General features: G+C 46.6%; 1 protein-coding gene across 1 annotated transcript in view; it reads left to right on the forward strand.

Moving 5' to 3' along the window:
• Positions 1–23,529, forward strand: part of LOC119456032 (U4/U6 small nuclear ribonucleoprotein Prp3-like) — a 25,849-nt gene continuing 2,320 nt past the window's right edge. Inside the window, exons 1-8 of the mRNA XM_037717628.2 lie at positions 1–369; positions 2,434–2,845; positions 3,467–3,560; positions 5,215–5,824; positions 10,084–10,183; positions 10,868–10,981; positions 14,532–14,725; positions 16,264–16,307. Of these exons, the coding sequence (XP_037573556.1) occupies positions 225–369; positions 2,434–2,845; positions 3,467–3,560; positions 5,215–5,824; positions 10,084–10,183; positions 10,868–10,981; positions 14,532–14,725; positions 16,264–16,307 (1,713 nt within the window). The 5' untranslated portion in view covers positions 1–224. The remainder of the gene's footprint in view (positions 370–2,433; positions 2,846–3,466; positions 3,561–5,214; positions 5,825–10,083; positions 10,184–10,867; positions 10,982–14,531; positions 14,726–16,263; positions 16,308–23,529) is intronic.

The raw sequence follows: 23,529 nt of genomic DNA on the forward strand, positions 1-23,529 counted from the left end.
AGTCAAGACAAGACGAAGACAGTTGTAACACGCTTGTTTTGAAAGTTTGCGTTGTGGTTGCGTTTTGTTGTCTTGTTTCCATTTGTGCGGTTGTTTTTATAGTATTTCGAACAAGCCTTCATTCGTACGGCTGTGTTTCTAATATTTTAATATGTTGCGAACGTCGTCTTTGTGTTTTTAGGGTCGCATGTGAGTGCGTGACAGCGTCCGGACTCAGTTGAAACATGGCCCTCACCCGCAAGGAAGCCGAAGAGCTGCGGCCATGGGTCGACCGGACAGTGCACAAGTTTCTCGGCTTCGAGGAACCGACGCTGGTAACGGCTGCCGTGAGCTGCCTGTCAAGTGGCTTTGACAAGGCAGAGACAGCAAGTAAGGCAGAATGGCTGCAAATCGCTCGTGGGACAAGACAGTTAATTGCGTCCGCTCGTTAGATATGTATATATGATTAGCGAATAAAGTGCTTTCTCAGTTAAATTAGATCAAAGTGAGGCCCTCCTGTTGGTGCTAAGATTACATTACAACAGAGTGTAATAGTTTTTGCAAACCACCTTGTTTACGTGTCATTGTGAATCGTTTTACGTTTACTCCGCTATGTATGTACAGACAAGATGCTTCGGAGCACTGTCTTGCAACTGTTGTGCATTGAAAGTTCCACATAGCCTCAGCGCGTAGCCTGGCGGCTATCTCGGACCTGTCGCGTATGCACTGGCCTTCGAAAGTTTTGGCAGACGCTCTTCGTACTTGTTTTGCTTATGTGGGACTTGTATCTAGAGGGTGGCTATTCTGCCGGCAGCCGGGAGAAATATGTTTTCGAAATTCTCCCGGCACTCGAATCTCATTGGCTGATGGAGTGACGTCAGAAGTGCCGGCATTCGGGAGAAATATGGACAAAATAACTGCCCAGCAAGTGTTGAAAAGTTGAAAAAAAAAAAAAAGTGGCATGATGCTGAAGTAAATCGCTCCATAGATATGTTCTAAGTTCTTTTATGCGATGGTTTTGCTCTGCGTTAGTTGTACATAGCTTGCGTGAATGGTTGCACCGCTTTATTATGCAAGTTTATCGAGGCATGGTGTACAAGAACGCATGCATCTAGGGGCGAAAGTGTATCGTTCCTAGAGTGTGGCTGCCCGCAGGAATTCTGGTTCTAATAAGTACGCTAAACAACACTTTATGGTACTGGCATTTTTCGTGATATCTGCCAGTCAAAATTTACTGCGGGCCGAGTGTGCACTGTGTTGACACATCGGTTGTCTTTGCACGAGAAGAAATTTTTTTTTTGCGGTAACATTGCTACAGAATAAAGTTGTAAAAATACGGTTGCCACCAGCACTCTGGCCACGACAATGCACCTTGTGGTAAACAAGGTGCATCCTTGTTTAACCGCAACCTTTACAAAGTTTTACGTTAGGGGGTGCCAGCGGAACGCAGGCATCTTCGCTCCCCCCCACCTAAATCCCAGTCACACGGGCACTTGATCGCGCTTCCGAGTGCAACGCGAGAGTCACTGGATCCGGATTGAGACCCTAACGTGACTGTGTACCGACGTCCGATCGGGATCGAGGCTCGATACGTCAGTCAAACGAACTTTAACCAAAATTAACCAATTTGGCAAAATTAACCAATTTGGCTTAACTGTCGTGAGAAGTCGATATTATTGAAGCAGCTGCCCGCAACATTGCAATTTAGCCGGCGCTGTCGCGGCTGCCGCAATGAAATCGAAACGCCATTCTCCCGGCTGTCGCTTAGTGTCAGTCAACTGATATTCGCTAAATTAAGAGCTGTTTATATTCCATCACTTAATCTAAATTAACTGATTTGCCCTAAAGCAAAATAAAATTTTGCCAAGTTCTGCCGGCAAACTGCCGAAAATGTTATTTTTGCTGGCACTTATGGGCTGCCGGCAGAATGCGATTTTTGTTTTGCTGGCCCTTCTAACTCCACTTCATCTTCCGATGAAATTATATTTCTCCCGGCTGCCGGCAGAATGCCAAAAATTTAATTTTGCCGGCACTTCTGACGTCACTACGTTAGCCAATGAGATTCAACTGCCGGGAGAATTTCGAAAACATATTTCTCCCGGCTGCCGGCAGAATAGCCACTCCCTTGTATCTATGCTATGCATTTTCGCCGTTTCTTCAGGGACATAGCCAAAAGGTCTATTTCAATGTCAAAGCACCACTTGAGATTTTAATGACCTCTATGAGAACATCAGCTGGAGGTGGAGAAGCAGCTTATGGGCACGCGGAAAGCACACCCCAAAGTTGGTTCTGGTATGTCCAGACTTGGGTTGAGCATGAGCTCTAGCGTGAGAGAACTCGCGCTCGCCTGCTTTTCGGTCGTGGTCCTGGCTGCAGTAGTCTCCCGAGTTGCCATATAATTTATTCTGTTCAGTAAAGCTTAGTTCAGTGGTGGCTGACAGTCTTTGATCGCAGGAAAACTGTCGTCGCTGCTGGATGACGCCAAGGCGGCGTCACTGGCAGAGCAATTGTTGACTGGTGCCCAGGAGCAGATTCGCACGAAGCAACAGCGTCAGTTACAGGCTGAGGAGGACGGCCCGCGCAAGTCGCGCTTCTCCGAAATGTCGCCGTCGATGCTGAGTCAGCCGAGTCCCGGCCAGCTGACCACCCTGCAAATCCGTGAGATGATGGCCAATGCGCAGCGCATGATTGAAGAGCGCAAGAAGGCCCTCGGCGGCAGCGTGCCACCGGCTGTGGTGCCTGTGGCCGCAGCCGTTGCGGACAGCCGCAACCGCATCGCTGAGCTCACTGCCCAGATCCAGGCCAAGCTGGGCAGTCGGCCCGGCTTTCTTCAGCAGCCTGCCGCAACCCCAGCCACCGCTGCCACGTGAGAGCAAGTCACTTTCCTCAGCAGTGGTTTGCCATCATGTGTTCGGAGGCCGACTGCAAGGGAATTTTGGACAGCTTAAAAAGCCTAATTTCAGATAGTGTAGATATAGATCAGCGTCGGTGCAAAAGTTTTGGTTGGACGCATCACGGAAAGGTAGCGAAATGAATGTTTTTAATACTGAACCATGAAAGAAATTATACCACTATTTTTCACTTGAAATGACACAGAGTCCAGCATGATGAGAACCAGTGCAGTTTTTTGGTATGATCTAGATTAGCAAAGCTTGCGGCGTGTTGAAACTCTTGGGGGTGATGTGCTGGGATTTCCATCATATCCACTAACCAAGAGGTGCACATTTCGTCTGCTTAGGTGCTTAGCTGCAGCCCTACAGCTTTGCCGAGATTCAGTAACGCTATACACAATATATGCTACTCATTCATATTCATAGATATTGCAGTATCAGCTATCTCATCATGTGCTTAATATTGTGTAAATAAGGAATTCATGTATAAATGTGCTCTTCAAGCTGAACTACTGCAAGCTGCCATGATGCCTCAGGCATGATCTGGCTCATTAAGCCTTTGTGGAGTTGTAAAACTTTGTTTCACGTATGTGCAGCCGGCCAACACCTCTCATTCTCAATGCCGAGGGCCGCACGGTGGACTCAACAGGAAGAGAAATTCAGCTGGCCCACCACACACCTACGCTCAAGGCAAGGCATTATGCACCCATCCCAGCTGCTAGCAGCGGCAATATTTTTTATTATTGGACAGATTTTGGCCATGTGTCAGGGTCGGCTAGCTTTTTGTTTGTGCAGTGCGTGCCTAACTGTGTGTAGTAGAGGAAAACAATTAGAAGTATGTGCAGAAGCTGTAGCTACTTGGCACAGTATACACACATCTGACACTGCGATTTGTAATGATTCCAGGGAGGCGTTTCATTTCTTGAGGTCTGGCTGAAAATGTTAGGCGTCTGGCCAGGCTCTGCCTGTCAGCCTGAAGCAGCCAGGTGAGACACGGGCATGGTCTGAATAGAAAGTTGATAACTGACAGCACATAAGAAATGCGGAAGTTTGTGTTCTTCTGTGCCGTTGTGGCAACGTCAATGTTGCCGCAACACTTCTTTTCTTTATCTGACCTTTCATCATTGGCCTGCATGGCACCATGCTGTCGTTATCACTCAGATCAGCTATCAAGAACACATGCACATGTGCACACACATGCATACACACGAAATTGAAGGAAAATAATTGTTACAATATAGACACACTGTACAGCTCTACTTATCCCAACATGAAGAATTTTAGACTCTGTAAAGTGCAATGTCTGAGTTACACTGCACATCATTAGTGCCCACAACACGCATGTAGCTGTCACTAGAAGGAAGAGGCAACCGCATCTCAAGTTGGGAGTGCTGCAGTCTGTGATTGTGTGCGGCCATGATTTAAACTTGATTGACATTCAGTGAAACAAAGAAACAACATGGAGGAAACAATGCAGAGTGCTGTCAATGCTAAATATGCCTTACCTACTCTTTTTTTTTTTGTGGAAAAACGCGCTGTTATACACAGGGACAGAACTGGACCACTCGAAGCAATTTTGAGCACAGTTTGCTTGTGCACCCATTCTGGCCATGTACAGTCTGTTTCACACTTAGGGGAAAACTCGGAGCGCATTGCAAGGCGCTCCGAGTTTTCCCCTAAGTGTGAAACAGACTGTACATAGTGTTAGTAACCTGTCTGATGACGAAATCAAAAGTTAGTGCGGCAACATCACTAAATTATCCTATGATGGCTGCCATAACTACTTTCACAAATTTGGCACCTTTCTTTTCTCTGTAATCACCAGTCAAGTGCAACGTGCTAGTGCTACACTTGGTGCCTAGAGTTCGACTACCAGGCAGCCAGGTTATAGAGGAAAGCCAACCTTTATTATTAGTATATTTTTAACATTCTGTAACACAACTTCCTCACATTCCTATGACAATGCATGGTGTAACTCAGTGAAATGATGTTCGCAGGCTCAGCTAGGCGAATGCCCAACATTTTTGTTAACTTGCTTTGGCTCATAAAAACTGAAGAGGACCTATAAGTGAATGATAGCTGGAACAAGTAGCTGATGGGCTGGCTTGTGTGTGTTATTTTTATTCTTGTAAGCCCTTGGCCGTAACTTGTAGTCCTATCATGTTGGGAATGCAGAGGTGTTCTTTTTTTTTACAAGTTAGTATTAATAAATATTAAGTGCTCTGACTCCAAGTTTCAACCACCTATAGGCTAATCTGCAAACTTGGCTAGCTAAGCAATTCATGTGCTGCATACTGAGCATCTTGGAAATGACACTGGGAGGTGGGCATATTGTGTGGTGCAGGCGAACATCCGAGCCCAGAAGCGGGAGCAGTTCAAGATTCACCAGGAGAAGGTTAGCGAGGATGTGTCGGAGCAGAACTTCTTTGACCTACGGGTCGGGGCGAAGCCAGTACAGCGCGGCCGCCGGGCCTTCCGCTTCCACGAGAAGGGCAAGTACGAACAGCTAGCCCAACGATTGCGCACCCGGGCGAAGCTCGAGCGCCTGCAGCAGGAAATTGCCCAGGCAGCAAAAAAGACGGGCATCTCGTCGGCCACCAAGATTGCACTCATGGTGCCCGCTGCACGTCAGGCCAAGGAGGGCAAGGACGAGGTACCCGACGTTGAGTGGTGGGACACGTTCATCATCAAGGGCGAGAGCTACGACAGTGTGATCGATGCTGTGGTGTCTGGCGGAGAGCCGCTTGAAAACCTACTCGAGGGCGTCACCAATCTAGTGGAACACCCGATCCAGATGAAGGCGCCCACCCTGCCGCCCCGGGGCCCACCTCCGCTACCCGTCTTCCTGACGCAGAAGGAGCGCAAGAAGCTGCGACGGCAGAACCGTCGTGAGGCCTGGAAGGAGAAGCAGGAGAAGATCCGTCTGGGGTTGGAGCCCCCACCTGAGCCGAAAGGTGCGTGGCACATGTTCTTTGTCCTTGGTCCATTTGCCTCGTAGTGTATCGTGAATGTCGGGGCTAGGCCTGAAGTATGTAGTTGTTCCCTTTCACCTGCACGAGGACATACCACGTATTACCAAAGGCTTGGCTTATGTAGATGTTTTGGTCAGTGCACTAAATCTGGCTCTTAAGCAGTGCAGTTCCACTGGGTTTGTATTTTAATGCAGAGTCCTTGTCGAAAGTATACAGGCTAAGTTGCCTGCGGCCATGAACATTATCATCATTTACTCTGAAAAAAGGATCATACAGGCTGTTTGAAGAAGTTCCTGTGGTATGCCAAGAGTTCCCAACGCCTTGGGCGAATGAAAAGAACTCTTGTACTCATTATCTAGAGGTATGAAGTGTCATCAGTGCCGTAGGAATTGCAGCACACAACCGAACGACAGACGGACCTCATTAGGATGAAGTCATAGCTGCCGCTAATAATACTTAGTTATATCCAATATTCCTTATAAAAGTAGACTCTAATATCGATTTTAAAAATCCGATATTGTATTTATGTGAGGAAAACTGATTCGGTGTTGCTCGTTGAAGTGTAAGTCCTTTTTAAGCTTTTCAGTTGTCCAGAATCCATCTGAATGCAAGAGGCTTAATTCAAATTGGTTTAGCACTGAAAAAGAGTGGGTAGAGAAAATTGTTCAGTGAGCATTGCTTGCTTACAAGCCGCACACCATCAGAATTGGAGGACGCTTAAGCTTCGCCTTTAAGAGTGGAACGCGATAGCATTCAAAGATCCCTGGCTGCTTATTGGGCTTTTTTCTCGTATATTCAAATTGCAATCCTACGCTATCATGTATGTAGGTTGTAGTTAGGTCGTACTTTACGATTTTTCTGACGGATTTTTGTTCACTAACCCCTTGCGCCACACGGAGGACCTGTGTGGTCGGGGTGGTTCGGGATGAATTTCTCCTGCCACGGATGCCACAGACGCCGATGCTTACACCGAAGCCGACACCAGATTTTCTGCAACACGGGGCCCTTCACGCTGTCGCGTTAAAATGCAAGTGTGCCGTCGAGTGTTGGCATTCCAAGCCACCCAGCAAGGGCGGTATTCTCAGTTATTTACTTTCGGAGATAAAATTGTGTTCGCAACTTTTCAAGTGACTAGCAACTGACTCGTCAGTGTCGACAGGTGACAGCATCCTCCTGGCACTGTGCCAAGCATGCTGTCTGACATGACTGGCAAGCCGCCGGACTGCCGTTATTGCCTGATCCCAGCAATAACGGCTGTGTGGCAGTGTGCCAGTCATGTTGGAGCCTAGCAAAACTTATGCCTGCCCACCGACCGATCAATTTCACGTGAACAACACAGCGCGACACGTAAATGCTACCCTACATGCAAGCATTAATTTATTTGAAAAAAAAATATATATAGATATGTAATTGCAGTCGCTGACTATTGAAGGTGCGTCGCATTAAAGCATGTTGCACGTGTGGTCAGATGCCAGGCGCACGCTCTAAACAAGCCATGGCTGGAGCTAAGGTTTGCTAGACATGTTCAATAGTGAGCAACGACTACGCGCTACTACGAGCACTACATCATCCAACACACGCAATAAGACGTGACGGTCGGCACACAATCTAAATATGCTGGTTCACTGTACCCAAGAAGAAATAATTGTTGGCCTTTCATTGCTGATGATGAAAATTTAAGCGCAATAAAAAGACAGCACACGCAGGAAGGGAAGACAAAGACGCGCGCTTGTCTTTATGTTTCCTACCTGTGTTTGTTATCTTTTTGTCTCGCTAGTTTTCCTCGTTAGCAACTGTACCCAGGCTGTCAATTCCTGTCGTCGACACTATCACTTTCGCGAGATTTCACATGAATTGGCACCGGAAGTGTTGGCATCTATGAGCAGTAGTGCTAAAATAGCATGCCAACACGCTATTTTGGCACTGTGCCAGAAACACTGTAGCTCGTAGACGCTGACAGTGTTTGGTGCCGAGTCACATGAAAGCTGATAGCTAATCCCAAAAATGATTGACCAATAATTCCACTCTGTAATGCCTGCTTCTTGAGAAACATGTTTTTAACTGTGAGTGAGCAAATATTTGCTTCACTATGTCCACTATTGCATTTCAGCAAGCGTTGGATCTTGTGCTCTATGTTTCGTTATGATCGTAAGTTAACCCATTGAACTAAAGCGTGGCCAGCCAAATTGTTTAATTTACTTCATTGTATCCGATAACTTGTTTTATCCACATTCGTTATATCGAGGTTCAGCTGTACAGTTAAACCTGCTTATAATGAAGCTCCATATAATGAATTCCTGGATATAACGAAATTTTTCTATTCCCCGCTGTTACTCCATAGAAGCACATGTATTTGAGACCTCTACATAATGAAGTGGCAGCGGGAGACCCCCTCGATATAACGAATTTTCCCCTCCGACCTAGAGATTTCGCCCCAAATTTTGTCATTTTTGCGAGAGCAGCAACCGGAAGCACCTTCTCCGCCGCGACGGAATGCGAAGCAAGCGCACGTGTGCGAGGCGGGCCTGCATACCTCGATCCGGCGATCTTGCCGCCGCGGGCGTGACCTTTCCCCCTCCCTTCATTCAAACCTGATCCTGCCGCTTGCTGCAGCTGGCCTAGCCTGCCAAGCCGGTACTCTCCTTTTCCAATTGATGTTGCCGACGTGCTGGCAGACACTGTGACACATCACACTCAGTGAGCGCGGACACGCGCTGTCAAACACTGGCGGCGTGTGGAAGCGCCCCCTGCAGAAGCGAGCGAAGTGACCTTCGTGCTGTTGTCTATCCCTTTAACGCAAACTGAGCGCCGAGAACACATAGCACGCACAAAGCTACGAGCCGCCGACACACCTACACTGCCTAGACTCTGCCCCAACGCAGATCGCTTTCAAGATACGGCCCGCGCTACCACACGCCGCCGCGCAGTACGCAGTTGATGCCAGAGTATAGTGCAACGCCGCCCCGCTATCCCTCCCCCCTCGCTCCCTCGCCGGTGCCTCGAGCGCAACGGGAGAAGGCGCGCTTCCTCCCTGCTTTTCTTGTGCGCGCGAGATTTAGACCCGGTCGTCGGCTCCCCTCGCACAATTTCACTCGCACATACAGCATACGGCGCGCGGTGACTGTGTTATCGCCCTTGGACTTTATATGGAATATCTATGAGCCAAAACCAATTTTAGGGCAACAACGCGTCATAGACAGCATCTTTATATAGCAAATACGGATCTCAAGGGCCATACTTTTGCTGGCGGAAACCGAAAATACGTCATAGTTGTCACCCCCGGCACTTTGGGCGGCCAATGCCATCGTCAAGCCACCAAGCCAATCGACATGAAAAGTCAAAATGGCTACTCGGGCCGGCGCGGGGTGACAGTTCGCAACGTATGATGCGGGAACGATCCCACAGTTGCGACGCAACTGCAGGGTTACCAATGCATTCGGTTCTATGGGAGCTGTGCCGGGACCTGCCGAAAACGACTTAACAACCGGGAAAACGCAGCCCCCGGGAACGTAACAGCGGGGTTCTACTGTAACACTATACAACGCTACGACTGCCATCGTGACGCTCGCTCTTAGTTTCTGATGCCTCGCGCTTGTGCGAAACGACACGCGTCCACACATCCGGTACCTGGTGTGACATTCCAAGGATGATGAGTGCTTCGACGAATGACTTCCAAGGATGAGTGCTACAATTGAGGGCGCGTTAGAATCGAGTAAATACGGTAAGCGTTTCTTTTTCGAATTGTCGTGCCGAACCTTCATATAACGAAATACTCTTTATAACGAAATTTTCCGGGAATTTGTCGATTTCGTTATATCCAGGTTTAACTGTATATGGTGAAAGCGCAGAGCAGCCCACTACTTTTGACAAAGAACCTACACATGGTCTTTTGCTACTGACTCTTACCAGGTGCCGAAGGAGCAATGTATGCATGTTGTTAGTGACATCATCTGCTCTAAATGTACTTGTCACCAATGATTAGCCAAAGAAGAAGTGCTTTCTGAATGTTCAGTGAGTAGTTTCCGTAGCTATTTGAATTCCACAACTGGCACTGCAAGTCTCATTCTTTTTCAGGAGAATCGGGGGGGGTTCTTAAGGTCTCATGGCATTCTCTAAACCTATCTGAGTCACGGGCTTGTAATAGCTGTTCTCAGTAATTGAGTTAGAGAGCCAGAGAATCATTCTTTTATGGCTGTATTTTTAAAACTGTACTTGACTAATGCTTGCGCACATATTTTCAGTGCGCATGTCCAACCTGATGAGAGTTCTGGGCAGCCAACAGGTGCAAGACCCAACAAAAGTCGAGGCGCACGTGCGTGAGCAGATGGCCAAACGGCAAAAGTAAGTGGCCCCCCACCTTTAGAAGCAAAGAGGCCCTACCTGGGTTGCAGCTTGGCTTGTTGGGACATAACCTTAGCTTTTAAGTGTAGTGCAGTAAAAAAAAAAAGAAAAAAAAAGGAAAGATGAAAAGAGAAAACACACGTAGGACAGCCTAACGTTCCATTCCCAGAAAAAAAGCTGTAGTTTCATCGTACAGCTGTGAGCATCACTGGTAATGTATCTGTATTGTTATAGTAGCTATGGTCTCGAACCCCAGGCTCAAAATGATGTGGTGGTAGCAGCAGTAGTAGTGGTAGTCATGGTAATACTACAGTACAAGTAGTAAGGCGATGGTTGCAATTGGTATCTGGTGTATACTTGCTCAGTGTAGTGGTAGTAGGCAATGAAAAAATTTTTTATTCATGCAGGTCAATCACAGCGTTTTCTTAGTACAAAATACATAAGAAGGCCCAAAGGTCGCACATGATAAGGTGCTGCACCCATATCCCTGTTACAATGCCACAGATTCATGCAGAATTGGGTTGGTTTTATGCAACAGCTTTGAGGTGAAAGCATGGCTGTTTCTAGGAATAGATTGTTGGAAGTTGACATTTTGTGTATGCCTATTGTGACCGTGCTCTGCATAAAAGCATTTTATGAGATCCCATCTGCACTTTGGTAAAATCTTTGCTTGGGGGAGCGCAGGGCCCATGAAGAGGCGAACGCGTCACGGAAACTGACCACCGAACAGCGGCGGGAGAAAAAACTGCGCAAGCTCAAGGAGGACACGACTCGGGGCGTACATGTGTCTGTCTACCGGTCAGTGCACTTTCACGAGTATAAGTTTAACTTGATTCAGCTAAGGCATCTAAGCTGCAGATTTTTTTTTTTTTTAATTGAATAGAGTAGAACTTATTTTAGATTTGAGTTGTCTGTGCATCAGTACAAAGTTCCTATGTTAAGGACACCCAAGTTTTAACTCATCCCTATTACCGTAGGTGGTGGCCAGACTTCCTTCTACATTGTATTTCTCCAGCAGCAGCGTGCAGAAACTCAAGATATCTGTGACACACTTAATGCTACCGCATTATAATTGCCTAAAAAGCATCTAAGGATTATACATTTGAATCTTGTTGATATAATAGAGTCACATTCGATACGAAAACACCTTCATTATAAGCATATATTCGTTACGTGCTGATAGATTGACGAGATATTTTTAAAATTTACTTCGCTGTATTTGTTTGTTTACCGAGTTGTGACTGCATTGCATCGATCATCTTGTCCTCCAATAAGTTACAAGTATTTTACAAGTTAGAAATGTCTGCTATTCCGTAAAGGCAGAAAAATACCAGAATTTGGAGGTACCTTACTGGCTTTGGATATTTGTGTTGCATCTGATGTGTAGAACTAATGGCTTTTGCTGCACTCCCTTATAAGAGGGAAGGCTTCGTAATCAATCTGCAGCTTTTGTTTAAAAACGGGTTGTGTGTTGATTTCTCTCAAAATAAAGCAGGATTTTTCTGGGTCACACGTGGTTCTTTTAGAATTCCATCCTCCTAAATGCATTCATTAGGTGGCATTTAGGTCTGAAGTGTCCGTATGGATTCATGAAGACAGCCACAGCAGTGTCATTTTATTAGGATGCTATGGAAGGGGGGACGGTTAAGCTGCCAGAATATTCTCTCTGCATAGCTATTCCGTACCGTCGTCATTCCTTGAGATGTTCAGCGTAGAAGTAGAAGACAGACAGAAAGACTAATCATCTGTATTCATGAAAGCTATACTATAGCGATATTGACAAAAAATAAGTTACTATGGTCATCGTTGTACTTGTAGCTCTTTTTGGTATGACTATGATTGCCACTGTAATAGCTTGTCATTGATGTCTGTTGTTGAAGTGCTGTGCACAAGCGAGTGCTGCAGTTTACGTACACCTGGTGGGGACCTACCTGAAAAATTATGAAGAACCAACCCCGATTGCTATCCAACCAAGAATGCGTTTAGCATGCTTTGGGAGGTGGTTATTTGTGGCACTCCTCTTACCACTATGCCTTAGCCGTACACAGGAGCGAACCGATACTTCGAGCGCCACTTCCTTAAAGGGTCCCTGATATGGTTTGGACATATTTTGTAGACATGTAGAGGACAGCTATAGTAAAACATTTGTGCCGCAATTTCAGTGAAGTGTCTCATTATAAGAGAGCTACAGAAAGTTAAAGTTACCCTCCTCTCTAGAAATACTTTTCCTCCTCAACTCAGTCGCCGAGTGGTTGGGGCTCAGCTTCGAGTTCACTGGCATTATGTCGTGATGTGATGTCATGTCAGTTACTTCCGATGTGTTTTGGAGCCAGCACGCGAAGCCTCTCCTACTGCTTCGCTAGCCGCCTGGCCATCAATCTCCAGCGAGAGCTATCCAAGCAGTGTGCATTGCGAGCGTTCTGTTGCAGTGCTGTGTGTGTACGGTGTTCCGATAAATGCAGGCGAGCTGAGCGTTTTGACGGATGGACGAAGGCATAAACGTGAGCAGCCTGCATGGTGCAGCCACCTGGTGGTGCAGAGCTTAACCATCCAAGCACAGAGCTAATATTGTTGGAATCAAGTGTAAAACATTTCAAGTGTAAAAAAGATAATGTGTTCATGATTATGCTGCTGCCGAGAATTTACACCAGCAACAAAGTAGAGTACACTTGCTTACTGCTATATTAGCTCTGTATTTGTCTGGTTTAGCTATGGGCCACCAGGTGGACCCTGCAGGCCACTTACATTTGCGCCTCCGCCCATGCGGCAAAACGTCCAGTCCACCTGCATTTACCGGAATTCCGGACATGCTAAAGCTCTCTTTTGTGGTAGTAATCCTCCGGCGTGAGGTGATGGCCGCAAATGTGTAGACCCTGGCACCGATCGAATACCTATAGTCCAATGTGCTGCAGCCACTCCACTTACTTGTTGTCTTGCAGAGAGACACAATGTCACAGCTTGACACGTTGCCAATCACTAGATTTGCAGCCCACAGTGGAACAAGGGCGATTCATGGTCCTCGCGAAAAGAAACCTCGAGACCAACACTGGCCGTGCAGCTTGCGTCAACAAGGAGCATGTTGTAACACAAGCAGACGACACTTGCTGTGTGCTGGAAGTTTGAATGTAGTGATAAATTGGCGTTGTGCTTTTTTTTTTTATAGAAACATTCAAAGTATTATGAACAACATTTGTTCACCATATAATTGGAAAAATTATGGATGACGCAAGTGGGCAGCAAATTGGATAACTAGCCTGACGCCCGCTATGTAGATGGTGACAAGGCAGCTGAAAATTCAGGGGAGCGGCACTGCTGCAATTGCTAGTGATGCACATTTTTAAAACCTTATAATAAATTACACGCTTTATGCGGAGCACTTAATGGTCGGAAGGACCTACTCTAATGACTCAGTACGTTTGTACAATATTATTACGTGGACATATCGTCAAAATTGTTTCAGGGTCCCTTTAAGGGCCACTTCAGAACCCCGTGCAGAGTCTGTGACCAGAAGCGCAGTGTCTTAAACGACAGCGTCGGCGTCTTGGACCAGAGGCGCAGCATCGTAACGACAGTGTCTCAAAATGCTAGCTATCATGAGAGAAGAACGCTTCCCTTATCACTGGTACCACGGCTTTGGCGATAGCACGGTGGTACCGTATCACTGTGTGGTATTTACTGGTGTGGTTCGACATAAAAAATGGTGGTTGGTTCCTGAAGAAAGCTAAATGCTTTAAAAGCATGTGAAGTGCACTTTCCTTATGCAACTCTTCTTTTGGGGGCAGTTCAATTACCCAAGATTATGGTGTTTATTAAGGCACCTAACTGTGTCTGTCACAATTAATGCACAGATGAAGCTTTGAGCAAGATGTGGCCATAGAGTGCTAAGGCCATAAAAGGCATTGTAGAGTGCATGTAGCCATATTTGGGAAGAAGAAATATAGAGTCCTGCCTCCTTCCTCTCTTTTGTTTCCTGGAAAACGCAGCCAAAATTAGTATACTACTTAGCTTTTCTTGTATTTATCATATGCAATCATCATCATCATATTCACCAGCCTGTTGAAGTTCTCTGCAGGACACTGATCCTACAGATTACTACCAGTTCTCTACAGATCTCCACCATTCCTGTCCTGTGCCAACCGAACTGAACTCGCCTTTAAATGTGTTTCTCTTAACTTGGCACCCATTATGCTACCATTGATTAGACATTACATGACATGCCCAGTCCTTCTTATTTCCCTAATCTCATCTGTGTTCATTTTATCCTTTATCCACGCTGCTCTATCTCTCAACGTAGTGCCCATCATTTTCTAGTAATCAGGTACAGGAACTCCCATGACTGTTTATGCAGGGTGCTAAGCCTGATGAATCCTGCGAAGAAGTTCAAGGTGGAAATGAATGCCAAGCAGTTGTTCCTGACAGGCTGCGTGGTCCTGTACCGCAACGTAAACATTGTGGTGGTCGAGGGGGGCCCTCGGCAACAAAGCAAGTACCGTCGCCTAATGCTCAGCCGTATCAAGTGGTCTGAAGACACCATACAAGGAGGTAAGCTTCTTCTGCTCCTACTGCACCAATTTGCTGTAATTAAGAGTGTGGAAAATTGTAATGGTAAGCATACACAATTATGTACTGGTGGCACCAAAAGTTAATGGGGTGCGGGGCGGGATTCACAGAAAAGTGTAGTTTGCATGCAGCACTAAACTCAGTGGTTCACCAAATTCATTGCATACACATGTGAAGGAAATAAAGGCACACACGCACGTTCACACACACACGCACGCACACATGCACGAAGAAAAGTTGGCAAAAAAAAAGACATTTACTGGTATTTAGTGAAATGTTTTTTTTTTTCATTTTCATTTCATTTATTGAGCATCCTTTTTCACGCAGTGATATGTTAAAATACAATGATGCAATATTCATACAATGATAGCGGTTAAAACAAATGCAATGAACAGTGAAAAAGACGCAAGGACTGGAATTAAAAGCTGCTCAAATAGCAGCTTGACAGGATTCCTGACCCTAATATTTTAAAGCAGCTTTGACAGCAAAGCGAGGTAACAATACATGTTCATGTAAAAGAAATAATTATAAAGATAGTAAAGAAAAGGTGGGCATCCATAGAGTGAAATAATATACATGTGCATACAAAAAAAAAATAAAAAAATCTGTAAACACTGCAAAATTAAGATTCAGCAAAGTGTGAAAGAAAAATACCAGCATATATAAAAAATATGCTAAATATTTAAAAAAAATGTACACACAAACCCCCCCCCCCCCCTTACACAAAAAGGGAGGAACTTTACTGAAAAGAAAGAGTGCATTCAGCGGTACTACATGGCATTTCTAATTAAATATTCTTTCCACAATTTCCTTGTCACTGTATCAGTGTTAATACCCTTGCTGTTCAAGAAATTTAAAAAATTTGGCATAATGTACTGTAGACTTTTTAAACCGTATCCTGTTCGTGAAAAAGGTATATATCATGTGTCTCTTTGTCTGATGTCATTCTTTATCATTGTGCCTTGACTCCAGCTGTATGATGCAACACAGGTGTAAAATTACAGGAGCTGTGCTATGCAAAATGAAAACACCAAGAAAAAGAACAAGTCCCCTTTGGGCCTTTGTTGGACTTGTGTACCTGTACAAACATTTTCTTTTCTAGGAGAATTCTGATGCAAACTCTAATAATAATAGCGTAATCTGTTAATCCTTCCTTCTAGGTTTTATTTTTCTAATGTAAGTTAGCAAGACGACTCTAGATTGTCTGACATGGTGGTACACATCTTGAGAGACTCGCACGTTTTTGATTATAGGGTTGCTATAAAAGCCTGTAAGGTGTTCATATCGCTGATTTCTTTTAAAAGAGAGAGCAATAAAGAAAGTTATAAAAAAGTGGACCAGTGTTTCACTGCATTTTTGCTTCAAAGTTGGCACAACATTGAAGGGGTTTGATAGTAACATTCTTCCTCTTGTCGACATGATGCAACCATGGGAAGCTATGGTTTTCACCATGGTTTTACATGTTTGAACATAACTTGGTGTTGTGTACTAAAGTTAGATGTTACTGATTTATTTTTCAGAAGGTGAAAAAACAGAGAGGAACCAGTGCCAACTTGTCTGGGAGGTAAGTGTTTTGAAACGGTTCATTGCACAGCTGTCTTTGCCCCAGAAGGGAGCCTTTAGATCTCCGCCCAGTACATGAGAGTCCCTTTTGTAACAAATCTGTGAAAGTGGTACCTCGTAACTCTTTTATAAATACAGTTGAAACCACTTATAACTATACCGGTTTTAACAATATACAGTAAAAGCTCGATGATACGAATCTCACGGGGTCACGAAAAATATTCGTATTAGCCGAAATTCGTATCATCGAAACACAATTAAAACTACTGTCGAATCTCGATAATTCGAACTCGAGGGGGCCCGAAAATTTGTTCGAATTAAAAGGACGTATTTTTGAAGTATTCGTGCACCATAGCACGATGCACGAACGGTGCAAGTCATGAAATATCGCGGCGCGCAAGCGCATAGCAAGCGCGGGCCACGAAACTGCCCACGCCGGCTAACGGTCACTTCCCGATAACGACAGAAAACGAAGCTTCAGGGAGCGAGCGGGCGGCACCGGCACACGGGTGCGCGCGGAGACCGTCGAAGGTGAGGGAGGAGGGTGGCAGGGAAGCGGATTTGGCCGCTTCAACTCCGCCGCTTTGGTGGCTCCCCTCGCCCTCCCTCTCAACTCCCTCGTAGCTCTCTCACCTTCGACTCCGTGCGCGCCCGCCGCCGTGCTGGCGCCAGCTTATTTTAGCCACCCCCTGAAGTTTCGTTTTCTGCCGTTATCGGGAAGCGAGCGTTTGCGGGCGTGGCAGTTTCGTTGGCCCGACTGTGCCTCCGCCGCTGTTTCCCTCTGCGGTGCTACCGCAGCGTGCAAGGTCAACATGTGACTAGAAAATAGAGGAGAAGGGTTCACTACCATTTTATCCGCGTGGCTGAGACGTCGGCACTAGTATGTGCTAGAATACGGTTGTCTAGAACACTCTAGTCGGCACGTACACGCTTGTTCCGGCGCGATGCAGAAACGGCAACCTTGCAATTTGAGAGAGAAGGAAATTTCCGCCGCGGGTTTTTTTTTTTTTTTTTTTCCCCGTTCCTTCGCGCGCGGCATTGAGGGGTCTCTCCTGAGCTTTTGCTCTATGGCGGTGTCGGAGCAATGCCGGTCGGAGGCGCCGCCGCGTGATTTGGCGCGCTGCTAAGAGCATTGTCGGTGCGCGGTATGTTCGAAATAAGCGTGTTCGAATTCGCTTGCTTCGCGTTGACGTTGAACGAAAGCACGTTTTTCATGATAGTCTCGCTGTGCAACAATTGTGCTCAGTGTTGACGTTGCGAGGCCTAGCTCCTTAGCCAACTCTGTCCGCTTCCTCTTGGGATCCTCACCGACCTTTCGAAGAATGTCTAATTTCTCTTTAAAGGAGAGTATTTTCCGCTTGCGAGACATAGCTCGCTGCGACTAGGCAAAATGGCGCAAACACGAAGAATGCGGCCCGAAGCGCAGCAGTCACTCCATCTGACGGCTCGCAGAAAAGGAGGAAAAGCACCAAAAGCGCCACCGCTTCAAACTCTTCGCGCCCAGTCGCGGAGTCCGCGCTGTCCGGCCTCCGCACCAAAAGAGAAGGAGAGAAAGCGCGTGACTGCGCGCTGTTCTTTCGCGGCCGTCGGTGGGGCGGCGTTTATTCGTATCAACCGCCGCAGGCTGAAAATCGATTCGTAACAAGCGTTCTCTAGCACGTTGCAAAGTAATCGGGCTCGGCCGGGACCACAGAAAAATTCGTATCATCCGGAAATTCGTATTAGCCGTGATCGTATCATCGAGCTTTTACTGTATCTGTTATAACAATGAGAAGCTGTTGCACCGTCAACTTTTGTATGTTTTCTATAGTGAAATAACCCGATTACTACAATGACCCCATGCTGCATTATTGGTTATGACAAAGAAGTATGGCTACTGCATGTCTGTGCTGAAAGGAAATGGAATGCGAAATCTTTGAAAAGAAAATTCGAGCCTTCGTGTGCTATTTATCAGCCTTCTCCGCATCGCCAGCCTTGTGCGCCTCTCTCCCGTTGCCCTTCCACTCCTCGGAAACACGAATGGATCGTGCCAACTGCGCTGATAGCGCGGGGCGCTGCTTTCAGATTGCTTGCTGGCCCTTCATTCTGCCGACAGATTGAGTCACTCTTCCTCGTCTTTGTTGGTTGTGTCGAAGTCGTTCCGGGCCGCGTAGTTTCTCAGCCTCGTTTGACTCGCCGACGAAACAGAAGATGGTCGATCCACCTGCTGATCTTTTGCAATGCACGAGGTTACCGTTAAAAAAAAGGTGCACTGCTATAGATTTGGAAACGAAGTGCTTCTAACCGATGAGGCGATCGTTGCAAATGTGCTTGCATCGGATAGCGACGGTGACGACGACAGCGATGACGTGGTAAGGCCTTAACGTTAACCTCGCAGGAGGCCCTGCAGATGATTCAGTCCCTCCGGGGCTTCGTTTTCACGAGGGACCTTCGCGAGATAAAGATGTTGGCAAGCTTTGCGTAAAGCAAGCAAAGCTGACAGACATGGGGTTTTCTCGTGCAAGCCAGTGATAAGTACGTGGCAAGATGCTTGTGGCGATCTCGCCCCCGCATTTCTTCTGGATTTCTCAAGCGGAGAGGCTGCCACGGCAACCTTCTCGCATTTTTTAAGCGGCCCCTTTTGAGGCCACTATAGCGATGTCTTGGCGGAGCTCGCATGTCACAAGCCACCCGTAACCCCACTTTGCACTTGTTATAGCAGTGCCATTCTTGAATACTGACAGCCGCAGCTTGTTACACACGGTCGGAGTGCGCAGGAAGCAGAGCTAAATAGTTAAACGAGTCAACACAATCAGCAGCCAGATGGAGGAAGTTTTTTCACGACAGCTCTGCCGTCCACCTATTTTGATTTTTTTTTCATGCAAGACGGTTATAGCAATTAATGGTTATAACATCGAAATTTTTGTGGCACTTGAATATTGTTATAAGTGGGTTCGACTGTATATAGACACCTTTCACGCAAGAAAAAAAGGATAGTTCATCATAATGTGCAAGTAGGTTGTTAAGCGCATAAAATGTTAAGCACGCATTCAGTGACATGCTGTATGATGGTACTACACTGTCAACTGCTTGTAACGTAAGTTGCTGGAGTGGTTAATATCTGCACTATAAGCGGCACTGCACTATAATCAAAACAACATTTTTCAAAAGCTGCACACGTGCAAAACATGTAGACTAAGCAGCCGTGTGTATTTGCGAAACAAAGCATGCGACCGGGGTGTTTGTATGAGTTTAAATTTACGAACGTTGAAAGGTAACGTCTGAGAACCCGCAGTCTTCGCATGAAGCAGACAAGTTGGCACAGAAAAAAAAAAGAAAAAAAGTGCAATCGAAGGCAATTCGGCGACTCATTTTTCAGACTTGCTCGATTATTCAAATTGCACCATTAACTCTACAGAACTGATGTAGAACGGCAAGCGAAATTACGGACACTGTATGTTGCCTTGTTCAATTTTTCAGACTGATTCGCATGGGTTATTTTAAAAAACGTGGTACCGGCCAAGGAAGTTGCCAGCATTTCAGTGTTGCACATGCCACCCGTGCAACATACAGTAAAATTGTGGAAACGATCTTTCTGCCAGGTTGAAGTTGTAAAAAACTATTTACTTTCTGCACAGCCAAAGAGCGCTAATGCACATACATGCGTTTGATGCGGAGCACACATTACTTACAAGTGGCTGGAGCAAAAGCTTCTCGGTTGCTTAGCAACCCCTGTGTGCCTGCAACACGCTGCTGCCCCATTTTTTTTTTTTAATTGCTCCATTTCTTGTTTATTTGCTCTGCGTCTCCTCATCATCGTCACGCTCCCCTCAGCCGACGCACCTCGTTGAGAAGCGCGCTCATTTCCTCACTTGTCTGTGGGATTTTCTGACAGCCACATTATAATCAATATTTCATCTTGCACGGCTGCACTGTAAGTGGTATGCATATAAATGGAGTTCTGTGGGAGAGTAAATAGGAGTCAGAAAAGATTGTGATATAGCCGGTCCCGCACTATAAGCAGTTATGAGTGGTCCGAGCTGTAAAAGGTTTACTTTTCCCATCTTCAGAGAAGCATGTCTTCTGTTCCTGTGTTTTACCACAATGGCATTTGTTTGCCTAAACAAACTCTTTTTGGACCAATCCATACATTACTTTGACGCTCACTTGGCCAAGAAATGGCCTTTTTAGCTGTGGGGTCTGCCATCAGTCGCGTAGCCAAAAATTTTTTTTGAAGTGGGGAGGGGGTTAACAAGATACAGCATCATCCTCACGTTTCGCTACCTTAGCCTACAAGTTCAACATGACACAGATGATGTTGAACTTGTTTATCAAGGTAGCGAAAAATTAGGATGACAGTTCACCAAACTCTCCAGTGCTTTGTGTATTATTAGGTACAGTAGAACACATTCCTTGCTGATATATTTTTCCAGTTACCTCACTGAGACCCATCTCTTGTGAAGCTAACATCATGTTCAGCAGTGCAAATATGCTTTTACCTACCTGGCTACTAGTACTTCCTGTTCTTGTGGCCGCAAGAAAAACCTAGTGAGTGGTTCTGTGTATTACAGTATAGACTACTTATAACGTAACCGCTTATAGTGCAGGACCGGATATAGTGTGGTGTTTTCAGACTCCCGTTAATTTTCCCATAGCACTCCATGTATACACATATCGCTTATAGTGCAGTTGCGGAAAACGAAATACCGGTTACAGTGCGGCTGCCTGGGAGTACGGAAGTCAGTGGACACGGCGAACGCTCCCCTCAAACGGGCGCCCCAAGGAGTGCTCGAGGAAGAAAGAGAGACGAAGTGGAGGAGAAGGGCACGTGGCGCGAACGAACAGCCAGTGAGGCGGAAACCAGAATCTTGAGTGCGAGTCGTGAAATATCACTGCGAGCGAGCGCCACAAAACTGCCAACGCCGGCCAACGCTCGCTTCACGATAATGGCAATAAACGAAACTTCAAGGAGCGGGCGGCGCTAGCACATGACTGCGAAGGGCGCACGCGGAGACCGTGGAATATAAGGGAGGAGGGCGGCAGGGAAGCGGATTTCGCCTCGGCAACTCCGCCGCTTCGGTGGCTCCCTCACTTTCGACTGTCATCGTGTGCGCCCGCCGCCGTGCATGCGCCGCCGCTCTAGCCGGCCCGGCGCCAGCTCCCCAAAGTTTCGTTTTCTGCCGTTATCGGGAAGCGGGTGTTGGCCGGCCTGGGACAGCGCCGCTGCTTCCCTCTGCGCCGTAACCGCAGCGTGCAAGCTCAACACGTGACTAGAAAGTAGAGGAAGCATAAAGGAGAAAGAAAGGTTCACTGCCATTTTCTACACGTGGCTATGGTATCGTGGCTGAGACGTCGGCATGTACACACACGTTCCGGCGCAACGCAGAATCGGCGACCTTGCGCATTTGAGAGAGGGTGAAATTTCCGCCGCATTTTTTTTCTTCTTTTTTTCGTTCGCGCGCGATATTGAGGGGTCTCTCCTACGCTTTTACTCTATGGCGGTGCCAGAGCAATGCCGGTCGGAGGCGCCGCCACGTGATTTAGTTCGAATTAACGAGATTCGACTGTATATTGAATGCAACCGTTCTAGCTGCATTCCTCGACTGTTGCATACGCGTGGCGGCTCAGTGCACATGTTTTGCATAAGTGCGGGCCTTGAAAATGGTTGCTTTGGATATAGTGCGGTACCACTTATAGTGCGGATATTCGCGACTTCGGCGACTTACGTTATAAGCGGTCTACACTGTATACGGTACGAGCATTACTGCATGGCGCAAAGTTGGCCCTGGTCATATGTGGAGTGACTGTGGAACTTGGAAAGAGGCTAATGCTTTGCTCATCTTTCTTGTAAACTGATTTATTACAACTTAACTTTAAATATGTGCATCAAACATGCTCTGTCACCAAGTGCCCAGGCTTGCAGTGACGTAGGCTGCAATGTGCCATATTTGGTTGCAGTTCAGAACCCATAGCACAGTGCAGGTTGCACATGCTTCGTGTTCGCTTTATTTTGGCAAGTGGTCTCGTCGGTTTGCTGTTCCGAGCTGCCTGAGATGCTTAATGTACCAACATTAATTGGTTGAAAGTAGAGCACTGCACGGGCCTGATTTTTCGGCCCGAGCCCGGCCCGGGCCCGCTTTACGAGGCCCGAGCCCAGCCCGGGCCCGTAATACAAAGCCCGAGCCCGGCCCGGGCCCGAGCGTACATGACCGAGACCAGCCCGGGCCCGGCCCGGGCCCGTGGTTCCAAGCCCGGGCCCGGCCCGGGCCCGTGGTTCCAAGCCCGGGCCCGACCCGGGCCCGTGTTACTGAGCCCGGGCCCGGCCCGGGCCCGGGCGTTCATTACTAAGCTTAGCTAGGGCCCGCGTGTGCATGACCAGGCCCGGCCTGTAAGAAAAAAACTTACAGATTGTACCGTATCTGTCAGCCTCACCTTCTCGAGGTTTAATCAGCTGCAGTATATATAAGCAATAAAAGGCCGAAATCTGTTTCTCCCACGGGAACATCAGTAATCCGGCCCATTGCCTGTGCTACTATTTTTCTGGTGGTGCGCATGTACTAACCTTGATTTGTACGATATGGTTCTATGATGTCGTTTAGCATGCAAATATACAGGGCGTTTCATTTTAGCTGAACCAAATTTTTAAAGATTGCCTGTGGCAGATAGCACAGTTACAATCCTTGATCTAAACTACTCGATGAGGCGGCCGTTACTTCCCCGAGAAATCAAAACGCCTAATTGAAGAATTAACATAATTACGCTAATTAACGTTTTAATTAATTATTTGCATGGCACATCTTTCAATCCACTAATTATATCCGCCGAGTTCGCAAGGCGTATCCACTTGGAACGAATTCTCAGGACTAAACCAGTTTCGAGATAATAATTTTCAAAGTGTCCGACGAAATCAATCAAATCAAATCAATTTATCGTCCAGTTTACATGCTGGACGGTCATTTTGGACTGAAAGCTACATATGTAGCTTGACATGACCCGAAAGACCACACATGCAAAATACTTCACATATATTTCCAGCTATCACTGGAATTCCTCATTGACGAAATAGCTATGAATGGAAAGGCAAAGAATATTTGCGTAACGGCGAGTTAACAGAATTGGAAAAGTTTTAACAGAATGCATCTTAAACAACACTACAATAACAATACTAGCTATACAGAACAACGCAGCACCAGCTATACAACATAGCATGAGACTGAATTTTACAAGATCAACATTTGCTAAGA

The sequence above is a fragment of the Dermacentor silvarum genome, chromosome 6 (genome assembly GCF_013339745.2).
Source record: "Dermacentor silvarum isolate Dsil-2018 chromosome 6, BIME_Dsil_1.4, whole genome shotgun sequence".
In the NCBI taxonomy this organism is placed as follows: domain Eukaryota; kingdom Metazoa; phylum Arthropoda; class Arachnida; order Ixodida; family Ixodidae; genus Dermacentor; species Dermacentor silvarum.